General features: G+C 36.1%; 1 protein-coding gene across 1 annotated transcript; it reads right to left on the bottom strand.

Moving 5' to 3' along the window:
* Positions 1 to 222: 222 nt before the first annotated feature.
* Positions 223 to 16,985, bottom strand: LOC127435305 (protein mono-ADP-ribosyltransferase PARP12-like). The gene is made up of 10 exons (XM_051688674.1): positions 16,749 to 16,985; positions 13,500 to 13,627; positions 12,965 to 13,181; positions 12,711 to 12,855; positions 11,040 to 11,175; positions 10,647 to 10,767; positions 10,465 to 10,543; positions 4,946 to 5,051; positions 3,806 to 3,911; positions 223 to 1,585 (listed from the first exon to the last, which is right to left on the bottom strand). Exons 1-10 carry the CDS (start codon positions 16,780 to 16,782, stop codon positions 1,530 to 1,532), a joined length of 1,128 nt encoding a protein of 375 aa, XP_051544634.1. The 5' UTR covers positions 16,783 to 16,985; the 3' UTR covers positions 223 to 1,529.
* Between the last annotated feature and the right edge of the window lie 1,952 nt (positions 16,986 to 18,937).

Raw genomic sequence — 18,937 nt, 5'->3', positions numbered from 1 at the left:
CGATTTCCGGGATTCTTCTCAAATCAGTGTCAGTAAAAATATTTATAGTTTCAATACCATAAAGTATTTCTGAAACATTTCTGAAAGGGCTATATGATGATGTCAGTGATCCCCACTAACATACTATTCTCTGTAGAAATCATTTTGTCCATTTGTTCAATAAAGAAATAGTAATGTTACATATTGTGTGTGCATGTTAGTTAAACAAGATTTCATCTAAAATGTATCATTTTATTTATTTTTAAATCAAGCAACATGCATTAAGAAAGGCACCCATGAACTACAAAATCCTTGCGTAGCATATATACACCATTAAAAACAGTTCAGTTTGTAATCTGTAAACCCAGTCGAAATAAGCTATTTCAACTAATTAATTCATTGCTACAGTGTCCAAAGTTTGTATATTGTAATGCTGTAATGTAATTCAAAATAAGATTGTCCTGTATTGTAGGCTATATTACATGGTGTTGTATATTATATTGTGTATTGCTCAACATAGTATCATTGTGTATCCCTGACTGAATTTTTAACAGATCATTTCAGCAAGTTTGTGAGCATGTTGATAATAATAATAATAATAATAAAAAACAAAACACTTTCATTTACATAAAAAATAAAACTGGAAAATTTCAAGAAAAATGAATATACAAACAGTGTAAACACTGGTTCTCAACAGTTACCTCACCAAATATATACGATACATAGATAATATGATTGCAACTTATCGAACAGTATAATCTGCATTGCACAATTGTCTTGGCACGTTCATTAATAAACATAAAAAAAAAAAAGTCTTTTTATAGGATTACAAAGAAAAATCAACAAACACAGAAAGCAAAATCATTGCAAGATTGCTTCAGGCACATTGCATGTTTATGTTCAGGTTAAGGATTTAAATTTAGGAGTGAAACACAGGGAAGTCGTCACAAAAGCCCAGTTACACAAAAGTGTTTTTTCTCTGGCAGAGTTTTTGTATGTTGGTTTCCAACACATAGTTTAAAATACTCTCAAATTAGGATAATTTTTGTGAAATCCATCATCCAAACGAAAATTCCAATATCATATTTTTGCTATAGCTATTGGGTAAACAAGTGAACACAATAAAAACAAACTAGCATGCCCTGCTAGTGGAGCATGTTGTCAAAAAGTCCAACATGTGTGTTTAATGAACTGTTATTGAACGGTGGTAATAGCCTTTTTTGTAACCAAGACTTTAAGTTATGTCTATGCAGAATCTGACTGTTAAACACAAACCTACCATGAGAATTATTCACTGGAGTAAAAAGTGCGAGAACTAGCCTCAGTCTCCACCATATTTTAAAAAAAAAATTATGTTTAATATAATTGAATAATGATTCTAAAGACAGTTCTCAAAACAAGACACTAATGTAATCTGAAACAGAATAAAAACATTAAAATCACTTATACTTAAGATGAATAAGTAAATAACATATAATGCTGTCCACCACAAATTGTACTCATATTTCCTGTTTGGATCCTAAGCATCAGCCAAAATCTCCAGAAAGACCTTATACACGCTGGATCTTGCGTTTGGCATTTGTCCTCTGGTTGACTTGATTCATCCCTAGAAAAAAGCAAAATAAACATCTCATTTCAAAATGTATGACTCGATTTTGTTTCACCTAAACTGGACAATAATGTATTTTAAAGTTTGTTTTAAAAGATTCATGTTAATATACCCAAAAAGTTATGATCTTGTATTTTTTAATTATTATTATTATTATTATTTTTTATTAGCAGCCGTGTTCAAATTGAAAGGAGGCGGGTGGTGGAGTCCCAAACAAATTGAAAAATTTGCCAAAAAATAAAATACAAATAATAAAAAGTTGAACTTGGGGACTCCTGTTTGATATGAACTTTTTGAATTATCGCCTTGACATAACATGATTGTTTTTCTTTACCCAACTTTTCAACAGTGATCCAGAATTCATTTTCTGACTGAATGTTTTAAACACGCCCAAGTGTATGGAAGTATATTAATGACAAATGTCTTTGAAAAAAGCATGCATAATTGCACTAATAAAAACCATATAACAACCATATGAAATTGCATCCTAAAAAAATGTAAGCATTGTTAATGCAATGCGTTTATTTTAGTGCTGTCAGTCGATTAATTTTTTTAATCGCGATTAATTACATCATTTTTTGTTGTTGTAGTTAATTGTGATTAATTGCAGATTTAAATGAACTAAAATAGCACCAATTCAAGTAACATGGGGAGTTTGACTAACTGAAAAAATAGTCCCCACATAAGTTGCATATTCATTGCAATGGGCATTAAATCTCTTAAACTCTCATCCTCCACAATATTAATCTGCCAGTAGACTGTAGCTATCCGCTTTGCTACAGCAATCGTTGCGTCAGAGCATCAGCGCCAGCGTCAAGAGTCGCTTTTGAGTTCACCATGAAAAGAGCTTGCAGTCAAAAAGGTCTCATTCTGCGTTTTGGTGATAGTTAAGATTTGGTGTGCTTCTGTGGAAATTAAAATGTGCCTTACATAGGCTGAAAAATACTTGATTTCTATCACAAGTCCCATCTGGGCTTGTTTTGTACATCAAATAGTGTTAAGATGTCATGTTTATGTGTTTTGTTCTTGTTTTCATGTCTTTTATTTTCAAGTTTAGTTCCTGTTCCTGCCATGTCATGTGATTTCCTGTTCCCTCATGTGATCTTGTCATGTGTTTCTCCTGTTCATGTGTCTTGTTTTCATTGGTTCATTGTTTGATTACTTTGTTATTAGTCTTGTCTTTTCATTGGTTAAAGTTCATTTAGTCTTGTTATCTTGTTTATAGTTTAGTCTTGTGATTGGTTGTCTTGTTTACCTGTTACCCATGTCCTTATATTTAAGCCCTCATGTTTGCCATTGTCTGGTGTCAGGTGGTGTCAGACTATGGATAGTCAAGTCAAGTCAAGTCAAGTCAAGTCAATGTTTTGTTCACATTTATAGTTAGGTTTACTGGTTTTCACGTTTGGACATAAACTGCACTTGGGTTCGTCACTTCATCGTCTTCATCATTGTCACTGCCAGTAGCAGCCATTTTCTCCATCACTATATCACTGACAAGGAAGCACTGTCAGAGATTCATTTATTTACTGAGATAACAACCTCTATCATAGGAGAGAGCATAACGGTCAACTAGTGTGTTACGACAGTACTGCTCAAAGAAAGTCTATGGGACCGCCGCACTGTGCCAAATAATGCTTAACTTGTAGGCTGTTGGAAGGGCTCCAGCACTGTTGTGTGTGTCTGTTTGTGGCATGTGCGTCAAAGTAATGACTCCGGGCAGACACATTACAAAGGTTTTGCCCTTCACACCAGTGATTATGCTGTATTAATGGTAAATGCGTTAATCGCGATTAAAAAATAAATAATGCGTTAAACTTTTAATTAATCACATGCATTAACGTGTTAATTCTTACAGCTCTAGTTTATTTTTCAATTAATGCAATTCAATGTGCTTTTTTGTTTCAAAGACATTGGACATTAATATACATCCATACAGTGTTTCATGCACAAATTTGTAAAGCGTTTTCAGAATGTCTTCATATTAGACTAAAGTTACAAATGTTTGTCAGTGAAATAATTCATTAAAATGGAAACAAATGAGATACAGCTGCTGTTATACATCCAATGACAGAGTTGCTATTTAACTTAGTTTATTACAAAAAAGATGAATGTATAACAATGCAGGGATTGAACCCCGAATGCTCTGATTACCAGACAAAAAGAGACATTTTCAGACTTGCGCATAATTATTAAATTTGATTGTTTTTGTTGACATACTTGAAAAATCCAGTATGTAAGTGTCACCATTTACACTGAAGGTCATGGTTTTTTGTTGCTGTTTGTAGCATCTCTCAATGTCAGCACTAGAAACTGAACATCCACCCTATTGAGAAAACAACAAGATGAACAATTGTAATTTAATCTCCCTATAGACTTAAATACACAGTTTAGTCAATGACTAATTATGTTGGTTAAGTCAATATTAGTCTCAGCTTCACACCCACAGACCACCTACTCCACAGACCACAGTTCACTGACCATCTTAAGCATATTGCACATAAAAATGGAAAACACTTTCTTTTCTTTTTTTGATTTTCTCCCCCTTTTCTCCCTAATTTGGAATGCCCAATTCCCAATGCGCTCTAAGTAGTGACTCGCCTCAATCTGGGTGGTGGAGGACGAATCTCAGTTGCCCCTGTGTCTGAGACTGTCAATCCACGCATCTTATCACGTGGCTTGCTAAGTGCATTACTGTGGAGAAATAGTGCATGTGGAGGCTTCACACTATTCTCCGCGGCATCCACGCACAACTCACCATGAGCCCCACCGAGAGCGAGAACGTCGACCACGAGGATGTTACCCCATGTGACTCTACCCTCCCTAGCAGCTGGGCCAATTTGATTGCTTAGGAGACCTGGCTGGATTCACTCAGCATGCCCTGGATTCAAACTCGCGACTCCAGGGGTGGTAGTCAGCATCTTTACTCGCTGAGCTACCCAGGCCCTTTCTTGATCAAGTAAGCTCAAATCCGATTGGCTAGCTTTATGCAAATTTTGAGAGTATGGGCAATTTTTTTTTTTATTATTCTTAATTTGCTTGATGCACTTAGTAGCAATTAAAATAAATATCCATGAACAGGACTTTTCTGCAATTTTTCTGTTTCCTACACAATTTCTTTCGTAGGTACTGTTGAGCCATTATCCCAAGCCGGTCTATTAATGTTGTATAATCAACCTCAGATAAACCCACCCCTAAATGGCACTTAAAAAAACAAATGGAGCAGTGACTTTTTGCTTTCCCGTTTAAGTGGGCAGTTCTTGGACAGAATATGCTGCAATATAAGGTTAATATTGACATTCAAGGTCACCATTAACATGTACAGAAAAGCATTATAGATGTGTTAAGAAAGAGCTTTACCGAGTTTTTGAAGGTGTGCCAGTTTCCACCACTTTTCCCTTCAAACTGCCAAATGGGGGCCTTATTTGGAGGAGTCATCAAGTTCTTAAACTTCAAAGATAATTCACTATAAATGTTTAGTGAAAACATTATATTAGTATTAAACATAATATTGATGAGTAGTGTCAATTCAGCATATGACTTTAACACTAAAATATAAATGAATTTTAAGTGATTGTATTTCAATGTATGCTGATTGTGACATCAATGTACATTTAGTTTTTTAGAGTAAAGAATTGTGAGTATTGTTAAAATCAACATTAACCGGCATTCGAAACCCATTTTACTCACATAATGTCATGTAATATATTTCAGAATGAAACAGAATCGTTTCAAAGGCAGAGCAAGTTATTACATTTTGATGAAAGATCACGAAGACAAATATTTTTCACTGAAATAACATGCACTGATGAATTGTGCAAAATAAGACCAGGAACATGTATTAAGAAAGTACATAGGGGGAGTCACATGACGCCATGTGAGGAGCGGACGTGTGAACGGCGAGCTCTGCGCACTTTGCTTATTTTATTACTAATTGTGTCATAAACCGGTGAGATTTGATACACCCTGATACTTAACTGTTCTAGGAAGACAATATGTCAAAAAATTCAAAATCCTCATGCTCTGGAAATATTAAAAGACACTTATGTGCTCGGGCTGATTCCCCGGAGCGACAGACCAAAAGCCCCGGACTCAATTCGGATGGTGAACTGAAAGAAATCTGGCGTGAAATTATGAATGTGTCGGCAGTGCTGACGAAAGTCGTTGCAGATTTGGAGGATCTTGCTGTAATATGTCGATCGATTACTTCCATGGAAACGAAATTCACTAAATTGATTACAAGATTGTTGGACGTCGAGAGACGGACTGATTATCTTGAGTCATCGGAGAGGGAATTAGCTGCTAATCAGCTAGCGACCAAGGTGGATTTGGAACGCGTTTGGTAAAAACTGGAGGACTTGGAGAATTGTAATCGACGAAACAATGTCCGAATTGTTGGAATTCCTGAGCATGAGGAAGGCAGAGATATGGTGAAATTCCTAGACAAGCTCTTCCCTAGTCTGCTCGACATAACAGGCCATAAACTGGAAATCGAGCGAGCTCACAGAGCCCCGGCTCGCAGATCCGCTGAGGGAGGCCCCGATCAATTCCGGCCAAATTTCTGAGATCATCCGATAAAGATCTCGTGTTGTGCGAGGCGAGGAGTAAAGGAAAGCTTTATTGGAAGAACCACAACATTTTCTTGTTCCCAGACTTTGCGAATTCGACAAGAGAGAAACATGATTGATTCAAGGAATGCAAGAAACTCTTGCATCGATGGAGGATCGCTTTTGCACTGATGTTTCCAGCCAAACTGAGAATAGATACCAAGGATGGCCGCAAAGTATTTACATGTCCACAGCAAATGATGTCCTTCATAAAAACATTGGAGTAAGCCATTTGATGTTTCTCATGTGGCCCCCAAGTGAACTTGACTCGCTAAATATACACTTGACTGTCTGAGGAAGCTGGGCACCATTTTGTTTCTTTTTGTATTGGTTCTGCCTAGTGGCTGGAGTTTATTTTGTGTAGTAACACTCTTTCAAGAAACCCTTACATCGACGGAGGATCGCTTTTGCACTGATGTTTCCAGCCAAATTGAGAATAGATACCAAGGATGGCCGCAGAATATTTACATGCCCACAGCAAGCATTGTCTTTCATAAAGACAATGGGGTGAGTAAGCCATTTGGTGTTTCTCATGTGGCCCCTGAGTGAACTTGACTCGCCGAATATACTCTTGACTGTCTGAGGAAGATGGTCACCATTTTGTTTCTTTTTGTGCTGGTTCTGCCTAGCGGCTGGAGTTTGTTTTGTGGAATAACACTCGGTTGTGGATGAATCTGCTCGTTCTTTGTGCTTATGCCTCCTATTGGCTGGAGTTTGTTTTGTGGAGTATTTCTTGCAGGACAATGGAAGGATTAGGTCATCTGCTGCACTCATGAACAGTCGGCTCGCTGAACATTCATTTGACTGTCCGAGGAAACTAAACAGATTTTTTTTTATTATTTTTTTATACAGTTTGATACAGTTTTGGGGATAAATCTACACATTCTTTGTGTTTATTTTGCCTATTGGCTGGAGTTTGTTTTATAGATTATTTTCTGTTATGTAATTCTGTCTCACAAAATTTTTATAGAAGCAGGGGACTTGAGCAATCCGACAGCAAAGTTGTTGCGGGGACTCTCATAGGCGTACATGGACTGTTTGAGTTTAGAAGGATGGACGCCGGTTGGTGCTGTCGTGCGCAGGGTTAATGCCCACATTTTTCTTTTTTCTGTTTGTTTGGTTCGGGGGGAGGTTCGGGGTTTGATTGTTGCACTAATGGGGAATGTGGTCTTTATGATTTTTATTTTTGACACAATCTATTATTTCTAACATGTCAAAATGTCAAATGTTAATATGAGTGGATTATCTCTCTCCACATGGTATGTGAATGGGTTGGGGCACCCCATAAAAAGAAGGAAGGTTATTTCTTTTCTTAAACGTAAGAAATATGATATAGTGTTTCTTCAAGAAACGCATCTTTCCCTGCAGGAAGCTGAAAAATTTGGGAAGATATGGGGTGGACATGTAAGAGCAGGGGAGTCATTAAACTGATAAATAAACATCTACAATTCAAATGTCTCAAACAGGTTAAAGATAAATTAGGAAGAGTCATTATTATATGTTTAGCAGAAATTCAGGGGCAAAGGTTGATTTTGGCTAATATTTACGCACCTAACACTGATGATCAGGGCTTTTTTATAGATCTTGAAGGGATGTTGCAAGCCGCTAGCTTTAAAGGAGACTTTAATCTTTTGATGGACTCAGTTCTTGATCATAGTGAAGCAAAATTGTATAAGTCCCCTAGAGCAACACTGACGCTTCACAGGATGTAGAATAAGATTTATTCTAGAATAGATTTTTTTTCCCTGCCCTGATCGCTACCAGCAGTTCCCTATTGTTTTCACCTGTGTGTCATTTACCTAATTATCCCTCATGTATATAATGCCCTGTTTTCTGTTCACCTTTGTCGGTTGTTAATGTTTCTCCCCAGTTCATGCTCCGGTTTCAGTCCTGTTTGTTTCCGTTTGTTTTTGCTTCCTGGTTTCCTGTCTTGCCCTGTTTCTGTGTTCATCCTGTTTTGTATTTAGTTTTATTCTTATTAAAATAGCTGCTCTTAGATCCTGCTCTCATGACCTCCATCACTGCTACAGGTACAAACTAATGGATTAATTTCGGATTATTTTACTCTGGATAAGAGCACCTGGCAGGGTTGCCCTCTTTCCCCATTATTGTTCTGTCTTGCCCTGGAACCATTAGCAGCCGCAATAAGAAGGGCAAATGATTTTCCAGGGGTGGTGGTGGAAGGTATGGCACATAAGCTTTTGCTTTACCCAGATGATATTTTGTTATTTGTCTCCGACCCTACTAGATCTATGCCTTGCCTCCACAGAATTATGAATTCCTTTTCTAAGTTCTCAATTGGTCAATTGGTCTAAATCCGAAGCTTTGGCTCTGAAAGTGTACTACCCAGTAACGGCTTTCCAGCCGGGCGCCTTCCAGTGGCCAAAACAGGGCATTAAGTATTTGGGCATTTTATTCCCAGCAAATTTGTCTGATTTAGTCTGATTTAGTTAGAGTTAATTTTGACCACTTAATTAAAAGGTTTTCGAACAATGTGGGCAGGTGGGCTTCATTACATTTATTTATGATTGGGAAGGTTAATGTTATTAAAATGAATTGTATTCCAAAATTTAACTACTTGTTACAATCTCTCCCTGTAGATGTCCCCCTCTCTTATTTCAAGCAATTTGATAGTATAGCAAAGTCGTTCATTTGGAATGGTAAATGTCCCAGATTACGTTTTAATAAGTTACTGTACATCGGCCGATTGACAAAGGTGGGCTAGGCCTACCCAAGATTTTGTTTTATTATTATGCATTTGGTCTCAGACATTTGGCTCATTGGTCGCTTCCACCTGAGAGAGCCCCTCCCTGGTTTTGTATTGAACAGGAAGTTCTTGCCTGTATTTTGCCGTTACAAAGCCTTTCTATTAAACTAACCATAGTAGATAAGTCACACCCCGTTATCTCACATTTGCACGCGGTATGGACAAAAGTGTCCAGAGTGTTTAATTCAGACATTTATTTAAATGTTGCCTCGAGCATATGGCTGAATCCTAAATTATGTATTGAAAGGTCCCCTTTCTGCTGGTCAGAGTGGATTGTGAGGGGGGTTACTACACTCGGTGACCTATATGAGAGTGGAGTGTTTAGATCTTTTGAAAATTTGGTTCAACACATTGAGATTCCCAGATCTCAGTTCTAAAAGTATTTACAGCTGCGCCACCTGCTCTGTAATATTTTTGGGAGTAGCTCACACCCCCCTAAAGCTGCAGATACTCAGGGAGAGGTGATTACTGCTTTTGGAAAAGGTCATGAGGCATCAGTGTATTACTCCCTGTTAATTAAGATGCTGGGGGATGGAGCTTTAACTTCTATCAAGAGATTATGGGAGTAAGATTTAAACTTGGTATTGGAGGAGGAAGTGTGGGCTAGGATTCTAAAAAATGTCAAGTCTGCATCTAGAGATGCAAGGGTTTGCCTTATGCAGTTTAAGAATCTTTTACACAGATTCTATTGGACCCCCTCTAGATTATATAGGCTTGGTCTTAAAGACACACCCACCTGTTGGCGATGCCAATCAGAAAATGGAGACGCAATCCATGTTTTTGGGGGTGTGCTAAGATTCAAGAACTTTGGTTGAAAGTTCAGAGTTGTATGTGTGACGTTTTGAGCACTCAAATTTTACTTTGTCCCAGACTCTGTACTTTGGGTGATGGGCGGTCATAAATTTGGGGAATAATCACATTAAAAATTGGGTTCTGACCAGTCTCATGATTGGCAGGCAAATAATTTTAAGGGGATGGAAGTCGGATGGAGTGCCCTTTTTTCGGAGAGGAGTGTGGAAATGGGGAGGGTGGCTGCTTTAGAGGAAGTGGTAAGTAGAAGGCTGGGGTTTTGGGACATATTTGTTAAAGAAATGGGGCAATTATTTAGTTTTTTGGGGGGGACTCTCGCGGAAGGGATGTGGAGAGTGTAGTTTAGTTTAATTATGTATGTTTATTATATATACAGTATATATTGATTTTTTTTGGTTGTGTTATTGTGTTATTATGTGGGACAACAGGGGTGTTTGTTTGGGGTCAGGGTGGGGATGGTGAATGGGAACTGATATTAGTGGGGTTTGTATGTGAAATGTTGATTCGTTGTATATGTGCTGGGTTTTTCTTTGTGGTGTATATATGAATCAATAAAAAAATTTAATTACAAAAAAGAAAGTACATAGGGTACATTTTAATTTCATGTTGACTTTAATGAGCTAAAGGTACTAAATATGGCCCAAAATATTGATCTGTTTAGTGAACTTTTTGCCCAAATTGGTTTTTGTACTCACACTCCACTTTGAGGTTCATATTTAGGGCGTCGTCTAACCCGTCTGCTATGGCCTGTAGATAAATTTTTCTGTGACATTCCTGAAAACACACAAAAAAGCGCACATTCATGAATCTGGCCAATTGTGTTTAAGGAATGAATGCTTACTTTTAGTCATGTGCGTAGTTGCAAATAAAAACAAACCTCTGAAGTTAACTTCATAGTTGGTGGAGTCAACGCTGAACTGAACAGAACCTTTGCGATTCTTTTGGTACTCCTGCTCTAGTTTTGAGCTCTGAAGTGGACTGGCTTTGCCCTTAGAACCCTAGACCCACAGATGCAATACATATTGTGCATTAATTATATATCAAATATGACGGCTACGTCGATAACACAACCTTATTGGTACTCATTGCATCTCGTAAACAGACATCATGTTGCAAGAACCAATGAGGTTTGATGTTATTGACGTAGTTGCCATATTTGATTTGTGACTTTTTTTGAGAGCGAATAACAACATTTCATGATATTCATCACACAAAGTGATCAAAAAGCTTCAGATGACTTAGAATATAGTGCACAAGTCATATCACTTACCTTCTCTCCATAACGATACCAGCCTTGGTCACCTTGGTACCACCAGAGCCACTCTGTCTGTTCTGAACCTTTACGGCGGACTCTAATATTCGTTTTCTTAAGAACTCTCATCTTAGTAAAATCAATTGAAATAGCCCTATAGGGAATGACATGGAGAATAAATCACAGAGGCAGAGGGAATTATCTCAAGTAATTATTTAAAACAATAATTCAAACATAATGTCTAAATATAGACACAAGCTATATTTTGCTATATTTTATTGAATCTTATTGCAAATAATTCTATGGATGATCTAGATAAAGTTGTTTCCAGCTGTGGCAAATTTAAACATTGTTGATCAAATGGTTTCAGAGTTTTGAGGACTTTTTCATAATAGCACCACCTGGTATCGAAAAATTGTGAAATTTGATATGCATCCTCAGATTGTCCCGCTGTCCATGTGAACCTTTTTTGTGAACTTTAGATTTTGCTTTCACAAGATACAGGCCTGTTAGGCATTAAAATCCATGCCCAAAAAATTCACTGATTTATATCTGACCAACGATTTGATAAATGGGAAACGGGATGAATTCATTTAAATATAAATTAATTTTCAATTGAAATTAATGGCTGTTGATATTTGACTTTTGATCATTTATCTGATTGCTATTTTACTATTAGCACTTGTACCAAACAAAAAGGATGTGAAATTTCAACATTCACAAACAAACGGTTGCAGTTTATGATGGTTTTTAGTTGCAGTGTCCCCTATGTTCGGAATAGAACAAAATTTGGTGTGCTATTTGTCCAGTGATCCACGTGTACCAGATTTTGTGGACTTTGGATTTTGCGCTCAAAAGATACAGGTTAGTTAATCATAACGCACCACATCAGAAACATTTATTGATTTATATCTGCCAAACGATTTGATGATTAAGAAATAGAATGATCATCCATTCTCAATTGAAATTAATGGCTGCTGAAATTTGACTGGCTGTTGGAGGCCATTTTTGTTGTTAATTTTGTTTGATTGCTATTTTTCGCATATTAGCACTAATATAAAAGAAAAAGCATGCCAAATTTCAACATCCTTGGACATATGGATGCCATATAAAATGGTTTTGAGTTGCAGCGCCCCTTGTGGGCAGAATGGAACAAAATTTGGTTCAGGTGTGGAACGGTAGCAAGTTTTAAGTTTGGACCTTGTGTTCAAAAGATCAAAAAAAGTCAATATTAGCCGTTCTCAAATATTTTTTGGCTTGTATCTAAAGAATATTCTGATGAATCAAAATACTTTTCTGTCCTGAGGGTGTTTAGATAATATAAGTAAATACCGTTTGAGTTGGATTTGCCTTCTCCCGCTTCCTCCTTGCAACCCCATTACGAAATTTGTTACAATGTTATAGACATATAGAAACCACATGAAGAATCCAGAAGACTAAAAATGTTTGCAAAAATGTGGTCCTGTACCAACTTACCAAGTTTGGGCTCTCTGTGATTAACAATACAGTCTGATGCCCAACAACAAGAACGTAAATGAATAATGACAGAATTGTCATTTTTGGGTGAACTAACCCTTTGGAAATGAAGAAAACCCAAATACAATAGGGTTCCAGCAACTTTGCTATTTAGACTCCTGATTAAAGCACTTGATCAAAACAAACTTAAATCTTCTGATCTCCTGCACTCACCCAGCACTAGTGTTATAGATCTTGATTCCTTTGGTGTTAGGGCGTGAATATTGGGCTTCTAGTATGTAATCATGGGCAACGTCCTCCCAGCCTCTTCCAATATCCAGCTGCCACCTGTAGGGCCTTTCATTGTCTCCATCATTTTCTATTAGTATTGAAGAAGAAAAAAAAAAGAAAAAAAAAAGGCTAGCATTGCACACTATTTATTTAATTGAACAATTATTTATCCATTCCAGACATCAAAACACACATACCAACAGGTGAGGGACTCCGGCTCCTTCTCCGCCGTCTTCCATGATTTTTCCTTCCTGGAAGTTCACTTTGTCTAGGTGATGAAGATGAACTCGTGATGTGGTTGAGACGACACCCGGCACCATAATGACAGTTGCCTTTCGCATAGTGTAAGCATATGTGCAGGTTCCAACACTTGTCTCCATAATGGCAGCGACCATGATTATAACTCTTACATATCTGAACACATAACAAATGTATTATTAAAGGTTAGTTCATGCAACACAATCTTCTAAACTTCTCTTTAAATTTTCTGCGGAAGAAAGAGTTAAACACATTTGGGATTTCAGGGTGAGAACATAGAATTTTCATTTTTGAGGTTAACAATTCTTCCTTTTAGACAACTGCATTCACGCTCAAGAAGTAATGTGGTTTATTTAAATTTTTTTATTTATTTTTTTTTATAAAAGTGCATTTGTTTGAGAAGCTTTGTCTACATTATCATGCAATATGCAACTTTCTTTTTGTCTTTCTTATTCTATCTAATTGGGGATTTACCTTGGCAGTGGTATGTCTGACTGCTTCATTTCCAGAGCTGGAGCCAGACTCTGAGGCTGTTTCAGAGTCACTCTCACTGAAACCCGAAGAGCTATCCTCAGAGTCTGACTTTTGATGTCTGCTCTCAACTAAAAAGAATAATTAATATACAACAATTTTAATCAAAATATAACTTAGAGAAAATTGAATTTAGATATTTTGTAATAATAAATGTTCTACTATAGAGATTGTACTGTAGAGGAGACCGGGACTATTTGTCAAATAAGGAAGTTGTCACAAGGGGCATATCCCCGAACATATATATGTTTTGTGTGTGTGTGTCAAAAGTCAAACTTCATAAATGCTTGTTTTCTCTAGCTCTGGTTATATTCTGTATAAAAGCACACCAGTGTGATCAAGGGTGCCGTAACGTCGGGAAAGATTAGGATGACGCTAAGGGCCCTGGACAGACAAAGCGCCCAGCAGGACCCCGAAGACTTTTTCTGTGTGATTTTGTTATAAATGGCCACTTTGCACTGGTTAGCTAAAATGAAAACTGTTCTTTCTTAATAAAAGACGATCTAGTGTGTGGGATGACTGGGATGCACCTTAAGACGTTCAGTGGTTTATCCCAAAATGCGCTTCCCATCTGTACAGCCTGCAGCATGACTCGCGCTGGACGTGTCATAAACCAGGCTTGACTGGATTGCGCTAAACAGCGTGGCATTGACCACAAAACCTGAATAAAATTGATAACTTTCTACTTTGAAGCACTATGGAGAATGTTAAATATCTCATAAGACCAGACAGACCCGACATTATAAACAGCGCTGACGAGGAAAAGACGAGAAAATGTATTGTGTGCCATTACTGTAGCAAAACCAACTGTAGAAACGTATGACTAGACAGAATTTTTTTCATGTTAAAACTATAAGAGGGGAAGGAGAAGACTACTTAGTTTTATAACAAAGGTCATTCTAATAAGGATTTTAAATGTTTGGGCTACTGTTTTTTCTTCAAAAAAAAAACAAAATTCTTTGTTTTATGGAAACCTACATTGACCTATTCAGTAATGATGAGCCATCCATGCTCAAACCTGTGGTGAATCTTACAAATAAAAAAAGTAAAATCAAGGGCTTTAAAGCTTGGACCTTTCTGAAGTATGAGCCAAGCTAACAGTTTTTATTTTTACCTGTATAAAATCTGTTCTATTCTAATGAGGAAGAATATTGTGTACTCAATTTGCCTTCAGATTAGAGATAGCAACCCTAGAATTCATATGAAACCTCAACCCTCTTAAATACATATGTGTGGAGATGAAATCTAGAGGCTTATTCTTTATAAAACTACTTATTTCTTCATGGCATATAAACTCATGTTTTTTTTATAAGTAAATAAACTTTTTAAATAGTTCATATATCTTTTATTTAATGCTGAATACTGAAGACTACAGACATAAAATTAAGGACTTTTGCATGAGAGTGTAATATGAAATATGGGCAAATTCCATGTTTGGTGGTAAAATGTGAAATGTCTCAACAACACTACCCACACAAGTACAATAGACTAGGATACTTTTTTTTTTTTTTTTTAAACAACTGTTATAAACTTGTAAAACTATAACCTTATGTAGCCTACTCTGTATTGCAGTATGATGCTATATTTCTAAATGACTCTAAAATCAATCAATGTATTAAAAAAATAATACCAGTGTTAAATGCATTAAATACCATAGGAAATACAGTATATATATATATTAATGTATTGTATAGTTATTTGTATTAAATGCATTAATTCTATTAATTCTAACTGCCAAAAAAAGCCTTCATCAGCCAACTAACAAAGGACAATGCATCTATGTGAACTTCTGCAGTTAATCCAGGATGAACTTCAAAGACTTTAGTCATTAATCTTACAGTTCATAAAAAAATATTTGTTTAAACATTGGCCCTTAACATTTACTTAGTTTACTCATTTGAAACCATGACTTGCACTGCACACAAATAACTAATATTGGCATTATATTCATGATGTTTAGCCAGAGGGGAACTGGCCCCCACATTGAGCCTGGTTTCTCCCAAGGTTATTTTTCTCCATTAACCAACATCGTATGGATTTTAGTGTTCCTTGCCACAGTCACCTTTAGCTTGCTCACAGGGGTTCTAAATACAATTATTTAATTATTAAATTTTTATACACAATTTACAATCAAATTTAATCAAACTACACAATGATCACTCTAAGATTTTATAGATATTTTTTTTTGTTAATGCATGATTTTCTGTAAAGCTGCTTTGAAACGATGTGTGTTGTGAAAAGTGCTATAATAATAATAAAAATGACGACTAATTTAATGAACTTTTCAAACTCAAGTTTATTTTTAGTGTCTCTTATTGAATATGCAAACATGCTTATGTTCACATTTATTAATACTGATAATGTTTAAAGAAAAAAAAAAAATGTTGTAAGGGTTATGATAAGATAGGGGCCCAAAATGCAAAGTTGTCAGGGGGCCCAAAAATCCTAACGGTGCCCCCTGGGTGTGAATATGATATTGCTTTTATACAACATTTCTATAAACACGCATGCACGCACACACACAAAATAGGCTATCATTAATTGTACAAGTTTGTTCTATAATTGTTTAACTTAAATTGTGTTGAAAAGCCATTAAACAGCCCATACATTTGAAAAAAATACATATACAGTTGAAATCAGAAATTTACATACACTTAGGTTGAAGTAATTAAAACTCCACAGATTTAATATTATTTGTATTAAATAATTTTTTTTTAGCAAAAAAATATGATAGTTTTGGCAAGTCGTTTAGGACATCTACTTTGTGCATGACAAGTATTGTTTCCATCAATTGTTTACAGACAGATTGTTTCACATTCAATTGACTATATCACAATTCCAGTGGGTCAGAAGTTTACATACACTAAGTTAACTGTGCCTTTAAGCAGCTTGGAAATTCCAGAAAATGATGTCAAGCCTTTAGACAATTAGCCAATTAGCTTCTACCCAAAACGTTTGACCCAAGTTAAACAATTTAAAGGCAATGTTACCAAATATTAACAAAGTGTATGTAAACTTCTGACCCACTGGGAATGTGATGAAAGAAATAAAAGCTGAAATAAATCATTATCTCTACTATTATTCTGACATTTCACATTCTTAAAATAAAGCAGTGATCCTAACTGACCTAAGACAGGGAACATTGCATGTTTTATGCTATTTATTCTTTTGATATTTGAAGAAAGAACTCACCCGAATCCTCGTCAAAATTCGAAGCCATGTTCATAAATGAGATTCCCTATATGCTTTCAGTTTCATTTTCTCAGACCTAAACATGCCCACAAAATGGATAGACATGTTTCCTTACATTAGTATCTTCATCTATGTTGTTTTGAAGATTTTGGTTTATCATTCACCAAGATTGGTCCTAAAATCGAGAATGCCTCATAATATTAACAAAGTTAATCAAAGTTATTTAACGTCAAATGACATTTTGAAGCTTTGGCTCCATCTAACGAGGAACAACTGTAACTATGACCACTATTCTTGTCTATCAGATTTGAATGCCATACGAATTTATGTATTTATTTATTTTTACATGATGTAAAAATTATTACAAAATACTGTTTAATAAATACTGACAGAGTGCACTTAAATTTAATTACAAAGTAAATGTATAACAGCACAAAGGAGGATTTTTTTTTTTTTTCAGGAGGGTGGGTGTATCTGTTCTTTCATTACATGAACTCAACCGCACTTGGAGCACTCAGTCACTTCGCTTCTCCGTGTTTGTGCCTTTTGATTCATTTATCGTTAATTTTGATTTCATTCACCGATTCGTTCAGTGACCATTAATGCAGACATTTACAATGACAAATGAGTGTCTGTTATTAGTGAGCCATTGAGTTATTTGGTGCTTCTCATTTCCTTTCCTTCCTTCCTTCCTCGTTTCCTAGTTCCACCCTCGTAGACTGTTGAAGCATGTGACAGTTATAGTTTATTTAAACTGTAAAGGTGAAACTTGTAAGGTGAAAGATGTAAAAGGGGATGAGAATTTAAGCGCGTTTCATGTACTTCGACATAAAAGTCTTCTGCATAGGATGCTTCTGTGCTTCCTCGCTAAAGTGTCGTCGGCAAAGCTTCCTCCGTCCTCCTCGTGGTGCAGTTAGAGAACTGATACTTTCTTAAAGATGGCAGAGTTTGATCAGTTTCTGAGTCACAGGCTCGAGGACGGAGAAGCGAGGAAACAAAGAAGAGCAATTTAAAAAACGAGACGCACCCACCGACTCGACTGATTCGTCAAACAACAGCGAGTCGTTCACGACCGAAACTATGGAAGTGAATGGGAACGATTCACTTGAAAGAAGTTTAAAAACACACACTCATTACAAATGTGACACCACTAGTTCAAAACAATCAGAGTTGTGCTTGATGCTAATTGACTTCTTATTTTGGAACTTCTTTCGCTGGAGAAGAAATTATCTATAAAACGTAAGCTATTCAATGTTATTTCTTGTTTGTTGTTGTGTAAAAGCAACATCATACTCGCAGTTGTGCTACTGGTATGAATGACATACCGGCCTCGTAGCTACGTCCGAATCAGAGCCATGCTTATATTCACAATTTTGATTGTGTGATATTGATTTATTACATTTTTGTAATTTCTAAGAACTTAGTCTAGTATGCTGTTTTACTGAAAAGCCTGGCATGGAAAGCCAGGTATACCGCTGCCTACAGCCTTCGAAATTAGACACACCCCAAGTCTCATAGAATGAACGTTACTATACTACTCCCAAGCCATATCTAGGTACCAGAATATGTTGGAAACTTGGTTTGGACTCCTAGCAGGACCTGGCAACCACACGATTTTTTTTATTTATATCAGCATTTATGTTAAGGCAATACAACAAATACTACTTATGATTTAGTTATCAGTACTTTACAATTTAAATAATTTATCCTTTTTCACACCACAGTAATGAAACTTTGGCAAAGAACAATGCTTAATTGACATGACAAAAATGTCACAATGCAAAAAAATCTTAAAGATGTAAACAGTCTTTTCCTAATTAGTATAATTTCTTGACAGGCTCTGTGAGATTCATCAAGCACCTCTTAAAACTCTTATGAAGACCAACTTTTCCAAAGTTACCTTTCTTACCTGTTTATATATATATATATATATATATATATATATATATATATATATATATATACAGGTGCATCTCAATAAATTAGAATGTCGTAGAAAAGTTCATTTATTTCAGTAATTCAACTCAAATTGTGAAACTCGTGTATTAAATAAATTCAGTGCACACAGACTGAAGTAGTTTAAGTCTTTGGTTCTTTTAATTGTGATGATTTTGGCTCACATTTAACAAAAACCCACCAATTCACTATCTCAAAAAATTAGAATATGGTGACATGCCAATCAGCTAATC

This window comes from Myxocyprinus asiaticus, chromosome 45 (assembly GCF_019703515.2).
Source record: "Myxocyprinus asiaticus isolate MX2 ecotype Aquarium Trade chromosome 45, UBuf_Myxa_2, whole genome shotgun sequence".
Taxonomy (NCBI): Eukaryota; Metazoa; Chordata; class Actinopteri; order Cypriniformes; family Catostomidae; genus Myxocyprinus; species Myxocyprinus asiaticus.
The sequence above is the reverse complement of the archived record's forward strand: the minus strand, read 5'-3'. Positions and strand labels throughout refer to the sequence as shown.

Excerpts from the sequence above, each read along its gene's own strand:
- LOC127435305 (XM_051688674.1), bottom strand. The coding sequence starts at position 16,782 with ATGAACATGGCTTCGAATTTTGACGAGGATTCGG. Across the intron at positions 11,176-12,710 it reads ATCTATAACACTAGTGCTGG|GGCTATTTCAATTGATTTTA; the intron begins GTGAGTGCAGGA and ends CATTCCCTATAG. Across the intron at positions 5,052-10,464 it reads TATGAACCTCAAAGTGGAGT|TGAATTATCTTTGAAGTTTA; the intron begins GTGAGTACAAAA and ends AAACATTTATAG.